Below are 18693 nucleotides of genomic sequence, written 5' to 3' on the forward strand. Positions count from 1 at the left end.
TCTTTCTCTCTCTCTCTCTCCCTCCCTCCCTCCCTCTCTCCCTCTCTCATAGACACCCATAATTAACAAAGTAGATTCTCAGTGAGTACCTTTCTTGTGGTGCTTGCTTGTGTGGTATTGACTATTCAGTAAACATTAAAATGCTCCCTCCACTTAGCAACTTCTGACCTCTTAAGGGCATACATCAAAAAACTAATATTACCATTATAAATAGGAGGAGAATACTAATAAGAGCTTGAAAATATTTATACTCCAAGAGTTAAGTTTAAGGAAGCAGTATGGAAGGGATAATTGTGATCCAATTCTGTGTAATAAATACACCCACTCATCTACTTCTCTGACATTTTAGGGTTCTGACTTTATGACTTGCACCAGGACTCATTTCCTTTCCTTAACAAAATATACATATGTAAGTTTTGTGATTTCTGTGAGCTTAAATGATCAAGGTTTTTCTCCCACCTTCAGGTTTATAGACAATTCTGTTTATTTCATCTAGCACTTATTTATTTTTAAAATAAAATAAGCAGTTTTATTTTAAAGAGATCCTCTTTTTTCCTTATTTATAAAGAATCCTCTGTACATGTTTTAATGTATGTCTTTCTTTATTTACAAAAAATAAAATAAAATTTGACTTAAAGTTCCTAGTCTAGTCCTATACCTCTATTGGAGAATCTTTTGAGTATAAAGTCTAACATGTAGTCAGTTTTGATAAATGTACCATAAATATTGTTGACATTGAAGACCATTTTATTTTTTTGTATTTTATATAAAATTAGCTCAACCAAAATTTAGGTGCTTATATAAGACCAAAGAGAAGTGATTCCAAGGCAGATAGCATCTGAAAATGTAAAACTTCTCATAGCCTTTCAGATCTGGTGGCCATATTCACATTACTTGGGATTTGAGCTGGTGAGCTATACCTACAGATTGGAACTCATGTGGATAACATATATGGTTACATCTCATTCTGTTGGCATATGGATTCACACTATGGTTACAGGTCATGTAATTACCATGAGATTTATATTGTTTAGCAGAAAACATAGGTTGCCACAAAGTATTAAAGAATATGGGAAATTTTTGTATTATCTCTTCAATATCACTTAACACCATTCTCTTCATTATTAGGAAGATGTTATATTGCTTTGTTAAATAATTTTAGGTATGAAGTACAAACCATCAAATAAGGATATCCCTTGTATAGATTTATAATAATATTTTGCCCATATAAAATGAAAAAATTTAACAAAACTATGAGGAATAACAAGGGAATTTTTCATATCCTGAAATATTTTATTGTTTTCTTTATGTTAAAACTTGGATTAAGTAAGGTAGGAAGTTTTATAAGCACACATTAATACACAGAAAACTCAGGTTATTGAGAAGTGATAGTGACATCTTGATATATGAGGATCAGATAACACATATACAATAAAATGCAAGCACAGAATAGAAGCCATGGTTTTTACATATCCTAAGGTGCACCTTTCATAATTGTGCTGCCTTATTAAACCATCTCAATTTCTCAGACTGTTGGGTCTAATCAGAAACAAAATGTAATAAAATGGAGTTAACAGTGATGATATTAAATCTTATCATATCACTATGGCTGTAATCTAAAGGTTAGTACCTATTAGCATGGCTCAACAAAAAATTTTCCAGCTAGCTCTAGAAACACCAGATCAACAGTTTTACTTTCAAATCTATGTTAAAATGCAGTGTCCAATATTACACCAGATCAAAACACTTATCATTTTTACCATATTTACTCTATTAGAATTGCCACAGATTGAAGCTTTATGGTACGCTATCTTGCAGTATCCTAAAATATGATGTGCATTTTGGTACTGCAATAAATTTTATTACATGCTTGATTTTATTTTTTTCTAAAAATTACTTGCTGCTTTCTTTTACATCTTTTTTATTCAGACAAAAATATCAGTATAATTCCATGAACAGACTGATTTTATCTGTCTCTAAAAACATTTGGCTTGGTACATGATTGGACTCATCACTGGTGCGTCTCATCCACCTTTCCCTCTGAGTATCTCTTTTAGAAACATATGAACAAACTTTTCCAATATATAAGCAATACATACATGATTCAGATTGTGTATCAAGCATATACTATATGAGACAAATCAGAGCTTTATAATATTTTCTAGATTGTATCATATTCATTCACTAAACCAACTAAAGTTTGGTGGTATGTATCACATTGCTTTTAGGAGTTATGCTAGCAAAACACATAGCTAGAGGGCATCATTTAGTCATTCTATATGCCTATCTGCAATGTTATTATAATGTTTAAATTGACATCGTACTTGTCAACACATACATTTTTAATAAATGTAATATCATGCTGGGCAGAAGTCTCAGAAGTTAAGATTACTGGCCTTTATCCCCAAAAGACCTAAACTACAACTCCCAGTACCCACCTAGTGGCTCATAAACATCTGTTATTCCAGTTCCAATGCAGCTGACCCCCTCTCCTGTCATTGGTGGGTGGGTACTAGATACCAGACATGCAGGCCAAATTCCCATAAACATAAGATAAACAAGTACTATGGGGCTATAGCAATTACTGCTATAAGCACTGCTGATTTTTCCAGAGGACCAAAGTTCCTCTGGATGTCATATGGCATATATGAAACAGAACATCATAGTTCAAACTGCACAACCATCAGTAACTCCACTTTTAGGCAATTCTGTCATTGTATCTTGGAAGTTTGTGAGTTTATGCAGTCTAACAACTCTCAGACCCCAATATTAACTTCTGAGGTAAGATGAAACTGAATATGTGTGAGTAGTATTGCAAGATTTATCCTTTTTAAAAATACAACTTCAAAGCCAAGGTTGTTCCCTGAGTCTCAGAAGAGTCTTCAACATTTGTTTTGAATAATGCTGAAACTGTTGAAACTATGGATGGTGTTGGAGAACAACTGGATCCATTTACATCATTAAAGTGATATTCCACAATGCTTAGGGGTAGCACATTATAGTTTAATATGTGTTTAATGTTAAATTGATGAGAGATAGACTTGTGGGGCTTAATGTTTAATCTTGATTATTAATTTGATCAGACTGAGAAGTGCCCAAGAAACCAGCAAATTATACTCATAGATATTTCAAGGGATAAGTGACTAAAGGAAAGGAATGCTCACAGCTGAATTTGGAGACATCATTTATTGGACTGGGAGTATAAATGAAACAGAAGTCAAAAAGAAGATAATGCAGAAATTCACTTTGCTGGTGGCCATCAGAACCAGAGCTGTTCTCCTCTGCCACACCTTTCCCAGCATGAAGTAGTGAAGCTCTGATATTATAAAACCATGCTGATTCAATTTTATACTGACAATGGAAAATACTCAAGTCTTAGTACTGATTTGATGGTTTGGACATCATAGAGGTTGTGTGTCTGTGAATGAGACTTGTAATCAAACTCCAAGTAAGTGGGGTTGCACAGTCTGTGCTTCCAGTCTCCCCTGAGGGGCCTGGCCCAAGACTGCACAAGGGATTTGAGTAGAGTGCAAGAAACCTCCCCATGAGTCCTAAGAGGGCTATTCTGGAGGATGACTTCATATGGCATAAGATATTCAGGATTTCATATGACATATGATAGTCAGGACTTAGGATGTCATATGGCATATATGAAACAGAACATCATATATTATAAAATAGGATTCCAGGTGGGATATTAACACTTGCTATCAAAGATGTGATAGCGATACATAAGAAGTTAGGCTTCTTCTTAGATAAGGGGAAGTATAAAACATCTGCTAGCAATAAGAATAAATTTTCTTCAGATTGCCCTCAAGTAAGCTTACTCTACAACTGGGGATACAGACCTAAAGAAAGAAGGACCAATAAACAATGACAGGGTATGACAACCTCTTACAGAATATCCTAATGATAAAAGCTCCATAAGGCTGTAAGGATAGAAAATTAAAAGTCATTGAGAGAGTCCCAACAGGTCATTATAAGAAATTAAAAGGGAACAGCGAGTGAGGGTATGGAGGAACTCAGGGCTCAAATCCTCAAGCAAAAACTTCAAACAGGACAAGAATGGAGAGAGAGTCCAGGTAGAAAGAAGAGAGCAAATGTTATAAATGTAGAAAGAGAGGGCATTCAAGACAAAATGCTTTATCTTAAAAAGACAAGAGAAAATCATGTTCTTCAGACTTTGGTGAGGATTAAAAGATATTTGTGAAACTGTTTGTCATTGGGAACTACAATTACTGAACTGATGTGGAGATTAGAATCTCTGGACTTGCTTGCTTTTCTACATTTTCAGGTTTGCAGTGAGTATTGCCTCAGGTCAAGTCCATTTTGGTAATATGTCAAGATTCTTGCTAAATTACAACCTCTTTTTTTTTTTTAAGTCTCATGTTTTGTAAAACCACAAGGTAGGAGAGGAAACAGGAGCAGGAGAGGTGTAAATAAATACCCAAGCAGAGGAAATATTTGCTTGGTGTTTGCAAAAGGAAAGTGTTTAATGGCTAAATGTGCATCTTCAGGTATTTTTAATTTGCTAAATGTGCCCTGCTGTTACTTGGACTCAATTCTCATTTAAGACAACGATATTAGAAATATTCTGGAGGTGGATAACAGGAAGAAATACCGATGGAAAGTTGAGGTTTCAGTTATTGTATGACAAATAAGAGTTGTCCTAAAGATAAAACATAAAAATTAAGGACAAAATTGGAAAAGTTTAAAATGACATTGTACAGTTTTTCATACATGCTAGTATGTGTATTGTGTTTGACCACTCATGTTGAGGCAGTTATGTTCCTGAGACTTTATGGTAGATATAAAGATCAATATTTAGAATGTAGTTAGGTATTCAAGAAGAAACTACAGCCACTAAACTCACATCAATTTTTGGTCTAGGGGTGTACCCCTTGAAATTGAATGCTGTTCTTTGGTCTTGTTTTTGTAGCCATTTCTATTAGAATATCACAGAAATTTGCTGGTATTCTATATCTTATGAACTTTTCATCCCTTCTCCATTATGTTCCTTGGGCCAGATATGCAGGAGCCATGCTGCAACATTTATGATCTACAACAACAACCAGCATGTCAAGGTATCTATCTAGGTGTACTAACTGGCTCTCATAAGCTGGTAATAGCCAACAACTGCCTAAGTGCACCTGAGGCTTCCTTAGCAGAGGAGACAGCATGCTTGATACTGGAAATATAGCCTGGGGCTGATGAGGTCAGGAACATAGAAAAGAACCTATTATTGCCACTCTCTACACCATTATAATTCTCTACTACACTCTAAAAGATATCCTTATACATATACATAAGTTCAGCATCTAGTCTCACTCAAATGAAACACTCTGAAGCAAATGGTGATGATTGCAATAAACCCACAACTGGATTCATGCCAGAGATCAATGTTTTAAGGGGCTCCACCATGAATGGGAGATTTTCCTATTAGTGGTTCTTTCTCACTGATCATTATGGATCTGCTTACGGTTTTTCTTTTTATTTTATCTTAGTTTAATTTTGGTAGATTGTATAAATGTACAAGTACAGGGCTTGTGTCTCTAGCTGCATATATAGCAGAAGATGGCCTAGTCGGCCATCATTGGGATGAAAGGCCCCTTGGTCTTGCAAACTTTATATGCCCCAGTACAGGGGAATGCCAGTGCCAAGAAGTGGGAGTGGGTGGGTAGGGGAACAGGGCAGGGGAAGGGTATAGAGGACTTTCAGGATAGCATTTGAAATGTAAATGAAGAAAATATCTAATAAGAAATTGAAAAAAAGATTTATTTCCAATGTAATGTAAGTTTTAAGATGAATTCTACTTTAATTTTTTTAAATGGCCATTAAAAATAATGTATTTCATTTCTAATTTTATTGATTTGAGGCTTGATTCTATTACTGGGAACTAGGCAACCCTGTCTGGGGAATGGATAACCACACATGTGCTACAGCTTTAGGGAGAGCCTCCATTCCAGTTATTGGGGTGGGGTGATATATACAGCTTATGGTGTACATCACCCCAGCAAGCTTTGAAAGTTCATAGCTTAGCCCCACTCTCTGCTCATTCTCTCTGCTTTCAATATGTGGTTGAGATGTGATGAGTGAGCTTTCTCCCTTGCTATCTGCTGCCCTGCCTTCCCAGCAGTACAAGGACCTGTAAACACAACTCAGAATAAACTGTTCTGTTTTTCCCTTGAGATGGTTTTGGTCAGCACACTTGATTACAGCAACAATATAGTAAATAATACATATTCTAACCCTGTTTTTAAACTTATTTTATCAGCTTTAAATTTTCACCTTGCAAACTGTTGACTAAAGCCTTGAAAAAATTTTCTCTACCCAATTGCAGATTGTTGATAAATTGTTCTTTATCAACATTTAATACCTGAAAGTATACTTTAAAGCCACATTTTCTATAATAACATATGGAAGAAAAAACCTTGTTTTAGTTTGCCACAATTGTTTACCTTTTAAGAGTGAAAACATACTATATAGCTATCGATTCAGAATATTCATTATTTGTACCTGAAGTATATGAATAGATTTCATGTACTTATTTTAGAATGAAATTTTGATAACTCTATTTTTGCTAATAATTTCTGTGGACTCTACATCTCCATATTATTTAATACAAATATCCAAAATAAATCATCCTTTTCCTCAGACTACAAAAAATTAAGACTACTTCAGGAAAACCACACACACACACACACACATTTAAAGTGTTTGAGTAAGCTTTTTTTTTTTTTTTATTTTGGAAATGTATGACATCTATAGAGTTGGTCTTGAAGATAGAGACAAATCGAAAATTTTCAAATATTGGAAGGATAATACTCTGATTTTTAAGACTCTGTCAAGTAAATTTTTATTTTCCATATGTTTCTACACATGCAAATTATTTTACATTTAATAGTTTGAAAATTAAAATAATGATAGGATTCTTTGATAACATATCAGTAGTCACAGACTTATAAGTGTTTTGTTTTTACATGGTACAAAACCACAAAAAAGATATGCTTCTGTAAAGTGATAAGTGAGTGTTTAAAAGGTTGTTCATAACATAGAATGATGGTAAAATTTCATTCATGTAATGCATAATCAATGAGTTCTACTCATTCTTCATTTTCTTTTCTTTCTTTACAAAGAATCGGTAAACAAACAAGAAACACTTTACAATGAGGGCTACAATGAATGTCACAAAAGCAAGCAGGAATCCAAGCACATCCAGAGAGTGGTACTGGTACCAGGTGAGGTTGTGTCCAAGTGGCCTCAGGTGCTTAGCACTTTTGTGGCGCATGACAAACTCAATCCAGAAGACTGCTCTGTCCAGGGGCTTCATAGGCTGGTCATGGTGAATGGTTGACAACCACATAGCATTTTCTTTATAGCTGTAAGAGATAAAGTGGTCATTAGGAAAATCACAGAATGAATGAAAAACACACAGTTATAATTTTTTGTAGAGATTAGTAAAGGTGATATATAAAAATTAGAAGAAAAATAAATTATATTCTATATGCATGCCTAAAAAGATGTTAGTAAGAATTTCTAAACTTCTTGAGTAAACAAGATGGAAGCATATAAAAAGAAAAGTTGGAAAAGGTCAAATATTTTAAATTAGAGTTTATAGACAGTTAAACTATAAAGACAAAAATATTAAAATGAGATATTTTTATTTGAGTATATGAAACCTCAGTTACCTAGTGTCAGAATATGGTGAGTAAACACTATTGAAAACAAGAGTTTCGTGACCTCAGTTTCTTAGAAAGCATAGATGTGTTCATTGATTATAGTTTTGTGCCCTTTCCAAGTGTGGCAGATAGGCTTGAGTTTACCTCAGGTTATTTATTACATGAGAGTATATTTATTTGTTCTTATGCTTCTGTGGAAAATCATTTTTCATTGTGTATGCTTACTGGCCATGTATCATTTGCTCTTGTGATTGTTATTATTAATGATCTTCATTTTTCGTTAGCATTGTCATTTGAAAAGTAAGAATGTTTCTGTACCACCATCTGAATCCCTGTCCCTGACTCCAGGATCCCACAGCCTGTCTGTCTCACAGGAGGTCTGCCCTAACCTGGGGCACAGGTAAGACTCCCACCATGCCAGCTGGGACCCCCACAGAGCCCTAAGAGATGGGATATATGCTGCTCTGCCAGAGTCCATCCCACTTCAGGTCTGCACCTCCACCTGATCCCATGGTGGATCAGCTTGCCTGCACTTCCTTAGAACCCACAACCTACCTACCTCCCAGGAGCTCTGCCTTAACCAGAAAGAAAGATCATTGTGTCACTACTTGGACCCCAAAGCCTACCTGTCTCCCAGGAGGTCTGACCTAACGGGAGACATAGGAAACAGGAGGCCTGCTCTAACCAAGGATATAGAAGGCCTGCCCTAACAAGAGACAGCACCTCCTGCTTCACAGAAGGCCTGCTCTAACCCAGGTCTCACAGCTCTACATGCTTCCAAGGAGGCCCGTTTCATCCAAGACACCCAGGTCAGTTAACATCAAAGAACCAGATGGCAAAATGCAAGCACAAGAATGTAAGCAATAGAAGCTAATGTAATTTGGCACCACCAGTACTCAGTTCTCCTACAATAGCAAGTCCTGGATATTCTACCACACCTAAAGAGCAAGATTCTAATTGAAAATCCCATCTCATGAAGATGATAGAGGCCTTTCAGGAGGATATAAAGAACTACCTTAGAGCAACACAGAAAAACACAGGCAAGCAGGTAGATGCCCTTAAAGAGGAAACAATAACCACCACCACAACAAAATCCCTTAAGGAAATACAGGAAAATAAATTCAGACAGGTAAAGGATTCTACCAAAACACTCCATACTTTAAAAAGAAAATAGAAACAATCATGGTACCACAAATAGAGGCAACCCTGGAGATAGAAAACCTAGGAAAGTGATCAGATGCTAAAGATGCAAACATGACCAACAGAATACAACAGATGGAGGAGAGAATCTCAGACATAGCAGATATCATAGAAGATATTGACACATTAGTTAAAGAAAATACAAAGTGTAAAAAGTTTCTACCTAAAACATCCAGGAAATTTTGGACACAATGAAAGGGTGAAACCTAAGAATAATAGGAATAGAAGAGTATGAAGATTCCCAGTTCAAAGTGCCAGAAATCAGCTTCAACAAAATAATAGGAGAAAACTTCCCTAACCAAAAGAAAGAGATGGCCATCAACATACAAGAAGCCTACAGAATACAAAATAGATTGAACCAGAAAAGAAAATTCTTCTGCTACATAGTAGTCAAAACATTAAATATTCAGAACAGAGAAAAAATATAAAAAGCTGTAAGGGAAAATGGCTAAGTAACATATAAAATCAGACCTATCAGAATTATACGCGACTTCTCAAAAGAGATGCTAAAAGCAAGAAGAACCCTGACAGATGCCAGGCAGACACTTAGAGACCACAAATGTCAGCCCAGACAACTGTACCTGGAAAAATCCTCAATCACTATAGATAGAGAAACAAAGATATTCCGTGACAAAAACCAAATTCAAACAATATCTTTTTACTAATACAGTCATACTAGAAGCAATACTCTAATAAAAGGAAGGTAACTATATATAAGAAAACATAAGAATTTAATCATCTCACAACAAACACAAGAGAAGGGATTAATGCACACATAATACCATATCCAACAACGAAAATAACAGGAGCTACCAATTAGTCATCTTTAGTATATCTCTACACCAACAGACTCAATTATCCGTTCCATAAACAAAGGCTAATACAGCAGGAACAGGGACACAAGAAACCCACCCAACCAGTGGCTGGGGTCCATTCTAGTCGGTACCAGCTCCAGGCCACCTTGGACTCGAACTCATGGATGGTACCACAGTCCCCAGAGGACTCTCCACACTGCAGGAATCTTAGCACACCCAGGAACTTAGGATCACTGGTGAGTGGAACACAACACCTGTTCCAAAACAACCAGGAGAGGCCAGTGCCAGCAGGAACAGGAACACAGAAATCCCACCCAAACAGTGGCTGGGGTTGGTTCCGGTGGGCCACCTTGGGCACAAACTCTGTGGACAGTCCCATAGTCCCCAGAGGACTCTCCACACCACAGGCATCCTAGCACACCCAGCATCTTAGGATCACTGAGGAGAGTCAGCCTACAGAGAGGGCTCTGACCCCGGGGCCTCAGGTGAGAGAGCCATCTTGTATCCTGGGTCTCTCAGAGACCACTTTGTGCAGGAGAGTAGGCAGGCCACAGAAGGAACAGAGCTTCTTGGACAGGGTCCCTTCGGGCCTTAATCTTCAGCCAGGAGGTGGATCTGAGTGTCAGAACTCTATGTACCTTTCCTGCAAGAGGAGACCTTGCCTGCAGAGAGTATTCTGACCACTGGAACTCAGGAGAGAGTTGGACTCCAAGGAGTGCTGACAGAAGCTAACAGAATTACAGGAGGAACAAGCTCCATCCAGAGACAGCTATAACATCTAACAGCAGAGATTACCATATAGTTAAAGGTGAATGTAAGAATCTTACTAACAGAAAACACCACTCAGCATCATTAGAACCCAATACTCCCATCATAGCAAGTCCTGGATACTCCAACACACCCAAAAGGCAAGATTCAGATTTAAAATCATATCTCATGATGCTGGAACAGGATTTTAAGAAGGGCATTAATAATTCACTTAAAGAAATACAAGAGAACACTATTAAACAGGTAAAAGTCCTTAAAGAAGAAGCACAAAAATCCCTTAAAGAATTACAGAAAAACACAACCAAACAGTTGATGGAATTGAACAAAACAACCCAAGATCTAAAAAGGGAAGTAGAAACAATAAAGAAAACTCAAAGGGAGACAACTCTGGGGACAGAAATCCTAGAAAAGAAATCAGGAACCATAGATACCAGCATCAGCAACAGACTACAAGAGATGNAAGAGAGAATCTCAGGTGCAGAAGATTCAATAGAGAACATGGACACAACAATCAAAGAAAATGCAAAATGCAAAAAGATCCTAAAACAAAATATCCAGGAAATCTAGGACACAATGAGAAAACCAAACCCAAGGATAATAGGTATAGATGAGACTGAAGATTTTCAACTTAAAGGACCAGTAAATATCTTCAAAAAAATTATAGAAGANAACTTCCCTATCCTAAAGAAAGAGATGCCCATGAACATACAAGAAGCCTACAGAACTCCAAATAGACTGAACCAGAGAAGAAATTCTTCCTGACACATAATAATCAGAACAACAAATGCATTAAATAAAGATAGAATATTAAGAGCAGTAAGGGAAAAAGGTCAAGTAACACATAAAGACAAACCTATTAGTATTTCACGAGACTTCTCACCAGAGACTATGAAAGCCAGAAGATCCTGGACAGATGTTATATAGACCCTAAGAGAACACAAATGCCAGCCCAGGCTACTATATACCCAGCAAAATTCTCAATTACCATAGATGGAGAAACCAAAGTATTCCATAACAAAATCAAATTATCACAATATCTTTTCATGAATCCAGCCCTTCAAAGGATAATAAAGGGAAAACTCCAACACAAGGAGGTAAATTATGCCCCAGAAAGAGCAAGAAAGTAATTCTTCAACAAATCTAAAAGAAGATAGGCACAAGAACAGAATCCCAGCTCTAACAACAAAAATAACAGGAAGCAACAGTTATTTTTCCTTAATATCTCTTAATATCAATGGATTCAGTTCCCCAATAAAAAGACAGAGACTAACAGACTGACTACATAAACAGGACCCAACAATTTGCTGCATACAGGAAACTCAACTCCGGGACAAAGACAGACACTACTTCAGAGTAAAAGGCTAGAAAACTATTTTCTAAGCAAATGGTCTGAAGAACCAAGCTGGAGTAACCATTTTAATATCAACTATCAACTTTCAACCCAAAGTTATCAAAAAAGACAAGGAGGGGCACTTCATACTCATCAAAGATAAAATCTTCCAAGAGGAACTTTCAATTCTGAATATCTATGCTCCAAATGCAAGGGCGTCCACATTCATTAAAGAAACTATAGTAAAGTTCAAAGCACAAATTGCACCTCACATAGTAGTAGTGGGAGATTTAAACACCCCACTCTCAACAATAGACAGATCCTGAAAACAGAAACTAAATAGAGACACATTGAAACTAACAGAAGTTATGAAGCAAATAGATTTAACAGATATCTACAGAACATTTTATTCTAAAACAAAAGGATATACCTTCTCAGAGCCTCATGGTACCTTCTCCAAAACTGACCATAAAGTAGGCCACAAAATTGGCCTCAACACATACAAAAATATTGAAATTGTCCCATGCATCCTATCAGATCACCATGGACTAAGGCTGATCTTCAATAACAACATAAATAATAGAAAGCCAACATTCACGTGGAAGCTGAACAACATTCTACTCAATAAAAGACTTTTTAGAATTTAATAAAAATGAAGCGAAAACATACCCAAACTTATGGAACATAATGAAAGCAGTCCTAAGAGAAAAACTCATAGCTCTGAGTGCTGCCAAAGGGAAAATAGAGAGAGCATACACTAGCAACTTGACAGCACAACTAAAAGCTCTAGAAAAAAAGGAAGTGAATTCACCAAAGAAGAGTAGAAGGCAGGAAATAATCAAACTCAGGGCTGGAATCAACCAAGTGGGGAAAAAAAAAGAACTATAAAAAGAATCAACTAAACAAGGAGCTAGGTTTTTTGTTTTGTTTTGTTTTTGTTTTTGTTTTTTTGAGAAAATCAACAAGATAGATAAACTCTTAGCCAGACTAACTAGAGGGTTTAGGGACAGTATCCTAATTAATAAAATCAGAAATGAAAAGGGAGACATAAGAACAGAACCAGAGGAAATCCAAAACATTATCCTACTATAAAAGGCTATACTCAACAAAATTGGAAAACCTGAATGAAAAGTACAATTTTCTAAACAGATAACAATTAGCAAAGTTAAATCAGGATGAGAATAATCATCTAAAAAGTTCCACATCCCCTAAAGAAATATAAGCAGTCATCAATATTCTCTAAACCAAAGAAGCCCAGGACCAGCTGGATTTACTACAGGGTTTTTTCAGACCTTCAAAGAAGAGCTAATTCCAATTCTCCTCAAACTATTACACAAAACAGAAACAGAAGGTCCTACCCAATTCATTCTTTGAAGCCACAATTACTCTGATAACTAAACCACATAAAGACCCAACACAGAAAGAGAACTTCAGACCAATTTTCTTATGAATATCGATATCAATATACTCAATAAAATTCTCGCTAACTGAATCCAAGAACACATCAAAACAATCATCCATAATGATCAAGTAGGCTTGATGCGGGGATGGTTTAATATACACTAATCCATCAATGTAATCTACTATATAAACAAACTCAAAGACAAAAACTACACGATTATCTCATTGGATGCTGAGAAAGCGTTTGACAAAATCCAACACTCATTAATGATAAAAGTCTTGGAAAGATCAGGAATTCAAGGCCCATATCTAAACATAATAAAGAAATATACAGCAAACTAATAGCCAACATCAAACTAAATGGAGAGAAACTTAAAGCAATCCCACTGAAATCAGGGACTAAACAAGGCTGGCTACATTCTCCCTACCTATTTGATATAGTACTTAAAGTCCTACCCAGAACAACTAGACAACAAAAGGAGGTCAAGGGGATACAAATTGGAAAGGAAGAAGTCAAAATATCACTNTTTGCAGATGATATGATAGTATATATAAGTGACCCTGTAACTTCCACCAGAGGACTCCTAAACCTGATAAACAGCTTCAGTGAAGTAGCTGGATATAAAATTAACTCAAACAAATCAATGGCCTTTCTCTACACAGAGGTTAACAGGCTGACAAAGAAATTAGGGAAACAACACCCTTCACAATATTCACAAATAATATAAAATACCATGGTGCAACTCTAACTAAGGAAGTGAAAGATGTACATGATAAGGACTTCAAGTCTCTGAAGAAAGAATTTGAAGAAGATCTCAGAAGATGGAAAGATTTCCCATGCTCATGGATTGGCAAGATTAATATAGTAAAAATGGCTGTCCTGCCGGAAGCAATCCACAGATTCAATCCAATCCCCATCAAAATTCTAACTCAATTCTTCACAGAGTTAGAAAGGGCAATTTGCAAATTCATCTGAAATTAAAAAAAAAAAAAAAAAAAAAAAACTAGGATAGCGAAAACTATTCTGAACAATAAAAGAACCTCTGGTGGAATCACTATGCCTGATCTCAAGCTTTACTACATAGAAATTGTGATAAAAACTGCATAGTACTAGGACAGTGACAGACAGGTAGATCAATGCAATAGAATTGAAGACCCAGAAATGAACACACAGATCTTTGACAAAGGAGCTAAAACCATCCAGTGGAAAAAAGACAGCATTTTCAACAAATGTTGCAGGCTCAACTGGCAGTTATCATGTAGAAGAATGCAAATTGATCCATTCTTATCTTCTTGTACAAAGCTCAAGTCTAAGTGGATCGAGGAACTATATATAAAACCAGAGACACTGACACTTATAGAGGAGAAAGTGGGGAAAAGCCTTGAAGATATGGGCACAGGGGAAAAATTACTGAACTGAACAGCAATGGCTACTGCTGTAAGATTGAGAATTGACAAATGATATTTCATAAAATTGCAAAACTTCTATTGGCACAAGATACTGTGAATAAGACAAAAAGGCCACCAACAGATTGGGAAAGGATCTTTACCAATCCTAAATTTGATAGTGGACTAATAAACAATATATACAAAGAACTCAAGAGGGTAGACTCCAGAAAATCAAATAACCCCATTAAAAATGGGGTACAGAGCTAAACAAAGAATTCTCAACTGGGGAATACCGAATGTTTGAGAATCACCTGAAAAAATGTTCAACATCCTTAATAATTAGGAAAATGCAAATCAAAACAACCCTGAGATAGCACCTCACACCAGTAAGAATGGCTAAGATCAAAAATTCAGGTGACAGCAGATGCTGGCAAGGATGTTGAGAAAGAACACTCCTTCATTGCTGGTGGGATTGCAAGCTGGTAGAGCCACTCTGGAAATCAGTCTGGTAGTTCCTCAGAAAGTTAGACATGGTACTACCAGAAAATCCAGCAATACCTCTCCTGGGCATATATCGAGAAGATGTTCCAACTTGTAAAAAGGACACATGCTCCACTATGCTCATAGCAGTCTTATTTATAATAGTCAGAAGCTGGAAATAACCCAGATGTCCCTCAACAAAGAAATGGATACAGAAAATGTGGTGGTACTTTTACACAATGGAGTACTACTCAGCAATTCAAAACAATGAATTTATGAAATTCGTAGGCAAATGGATGGATCTGGAGGATATCATCCTGAATGATGCAATCCAATCAGAAAGAACACACATTATACACACTCACTGGTAATTGGATATTAGCCCAGAAACTTAGAATACCCAAGATACAATTTGTAAAACACATGAAACTCAAAAAGAAAGAAGACCAAAGATGCTTCATTTTTTCTTAGAATGGGGAACAAAATACCTATGAAAGAGTTACAGAGACAAAGTTCGGAGCTGAGATGGAAGGAAGGACCATCCAGAGAATGCCCCACCAGGAGATCCATCCCATAAATAAACCCCAAACCCAGACACTATTGCATATTCCAGCAAGATTTTGCTGACAGGACCCTGATATATCTATCTATGTTGAGGCTATGCCAGTGCCTGTCAAACACAGAAGTGGATGCTCACAGTCATCTATTAGATGGAACACAGGGCCCCTAATGTAGGACCCAGAGATAGTACCCAAGGAGCTAAAGGGGTCTGCAACCCTAGAAGAGGAACAAGAATATGAATTAAACAGGACCCCCCCCCCCAGAGCTTGTGTCTCTAGTTGCATATGTAGCAGAGGATGGCCTAGTAGGACATCAGTGGTTGGAGAGTTTCCTGGTCTTGGGAAGATTGTATTCCCTTGTACAGATGCAGTCCAGGCCAGAAAGCAGGGTAGCATGTGAAATGTAAATGAAGAAAATATCTAATTTAAACAAAGGAAAAAAAGTCCAAAAGTGAGATGCACAAACTGTATCCATAGTTTTGGTACATATAAGAAATATATCTCAGCAACAACAATAGGTATTTCCTCAGAATAAAATGCTGGAAACAAATTTTTCAAGTAAATGGTTCCAAGTAACAAGCTAGAGTAGCCATTCTAATATCCAATGAAATAGACTTTCAACAGAAAGTATTTAAAAGAGATGGGGAAGAATACTTCATATTCATCAAAGGAAAAAATCCATCAAGATTAAGTCTCATTTCTGAACATCTATGACCTAAATGCAAAGGCACACACATTTCTAAAAAACATTACCAAAGCTCAAATCATACACTGAACCTTGCACAATAATAGTGGGAAACTTCAAAAACCCACTCTCACCAATGGACCGGTCATTGAAACACAAACTAAACAGAGATGGGGTGATACTAACAGAAGTTATGAGCTAAAAGGATTTAACAGATATCTATAAAATACTCATCCAAATACAAAAGAATATGCCTTCTTTTCAGCACCTCATAGAACCTTCTCCAAAACTAATCATATAATCAGACACAAAAAAGCCTTAATAGATACAAGAAGATTGAAATAATCCCATTTCTTCTAACAGATCGCCATGGACTCAGGCTGGATCTCAGTAGCAACAAAAGCAAAAGAAAGCCCACATACTCAGGGCAACTGAATAACTCTTTGCTCAATGATAACATAGTCATGGAAAAATATAGAAATAAATATAATACTTTATAGAATTCAATGAAAATGAAGACATATCAAACCCAAATCTATGGGACACAATGCAAGCAGTGTTAAGATGCAAATTCATAGCACTAAGTGCTTTTATAAAGAAATTGGAGAGATCCCATTATAGCACTTTAACATCACACCTGAAATTTCTAGAACAAAAAGAAGCAAACATACCCAAGAGGAATAGAGTAAAGGAAATAGCCAAATTTGGGGCTGAAATCAAAGAGAATAATAAAAGAAGCAACAAAACCAAAAACTGGTTTTTTGAGAAAATCGACAAGATAGATACACCCTTAGTCAAACTAACTAAAGGGCACAGAGACAGTATCTAAAGTTACAATATCAGAAGTGAAAAGGAGACATAACAACATAATCTGAAGAGATTAAAAAAATCTTCAGATCCCAATTCAAAAGCGTAAACCCCACAAATCTGGAAAATCTAGATTTAATAGATGGTTTTAGACAGATATCAGGTAACAAGTTAAATCAGAATCAGATAAACCATCTAAACCATCCCATAACACCTGAGGACATAGATGCAGTCATTAACAGTCACCCAGGGCCAGATTGTTTTCTTCAAGGAAGAACTAGTACATCAAACTATTCAATTTGTGTGTGTGTGTGTGTGTTTGTGTGTGTGTGTGTGTGTAAAACAGAAGGAACATTATCTAATTCATTCTATGAAGCCACAGTTGCTCTGATTCCTAAACCACACAAGGATGCAACAAATCATGAGAAGTTTTGAACAGTTTTGCTTCTGAATATCAATGCAAAAATACTGAATAAAATTATCACAAATGGTATCCAAGAACAAGTCAAAAACATCATTCATCAATGTCAAGTAGGCTTCATCTCAGGGATTCAGGAATAGTTTACTATATAAAAATGCACCAACACAATCCAGTGTATAAACAAAGTCAAAGGAAAAAAAATCACATGAATATGTTATTAATTGCTGAAAATGCCTTTGAAAAAAAATCCAACACCCCTTCTTGTTAAAAGTCTTGGAGAGATCAGGAGTTTATGCCATATACCTAAACATAAAAGTAACATACAGCAAACAAATAGCAAACATCAAATTAAAATGTGAGAACTTGAAGAATCCCTCTAAAATCTGGGACAAGGCAAGGCTGCTCATTCTCTCCCCATCTACTTAATATATTACTTGAAGTTCTAGCTAGAGAAATTAAATGAATGGAGATTAGTTTGGAAAGGGAGAAGTCAAGGTATCAATGTTTGCAAATGTGTACATAAGGGGGGCCCCAAAATTCTATCAGAGAACTACAGCTGATAAACAACTTCAGAAAAGTGGTCAGATATACAATTAACTCAAACACATCAACAGCCTTCTTTTATAAAGATGATAAATGGACTGAAAAATAAATTAGTGAAAAAACACTGGTCACAATAGTGACAAATATTATGACTACATGGTATTGGTACAAAGACATACAGGTTGATCAATGGAATAGAATTGAAGACCCAGAAATAAACACATACACCTTGGACTTTTGATCATTGACAAAGAAGACAAAATTATATAGTGGAAAAAGAAAGCATCTTCAAGAAATGGTGCTGGTCTAACTGGTGATCTACATGTAGAAGAATGCAAATTGATCTATATTTGTTACCATGCACAAAGCACAAAGTGGATCAAGGACCTCAACAGAAAAGCAGATACACTGACTCTAATAGAAGATATAGAGGGCACCTTGAACTCATTATGCTTGGGGGGGGGGTGGATTTCCCAAACAGAACTCAACTCCAATGGTTCAGGCTCTAAGATCAAGAAGTGACAAATAGGCTCTTCCGGTCTGACTCTCACCTGGGAAGCTAGGGCGCAGGGTCGGCTGACACCCGCCAGCTATCCACGACACCCGCCACAGGAT

The 18693-nt window shown here is 36.4% G+C and overlaps 1 protein-coding gene and 1 pseudogene across 2 annotated transcripts in view; both read right to left on the reverse strand.

The window, feature by feature from the left end:
* LOC110294878 overlaps positions 1–7330 on the reverse strand; it is a 14876-nt pseudogene extending 7546 nt beyond the window's left edge.
* LOC110295249 (UDP-glucuronosyltransferase 2B17-like) overlaps positions 6715–18693 on the reverse strand; it is a 27414-nt gene continuing 15435 nt past the window's right edge. For both annotated transcript variants that reach the window (XM_021163734.2, XM_029477621.1), the window contains one exon: positions 6715–7379. In XM_021163734.2, coding sequence (XP_021019393.1) covers positions 7374–7379 — 6 coding nt within the window. In that variant the 3' untranslated portion in view covers positions 6715–7373. The remainder of the gene's footprint in view (positions 7380–18693) is intronic.

This window comes from Mus caroli, chromosome 5 (genome assembly GCF_900094665.2).
Source record: "Mus caroli chromosome 5, CAROLI_EIJ_v1.1, whole genome shotgun sequence".
Classification (NCBI taxonomy): Eukaryota; Metazoa; Chordata; class Mammalia; order Rodentia; family Muridae; genus Mus; species Mus caroli.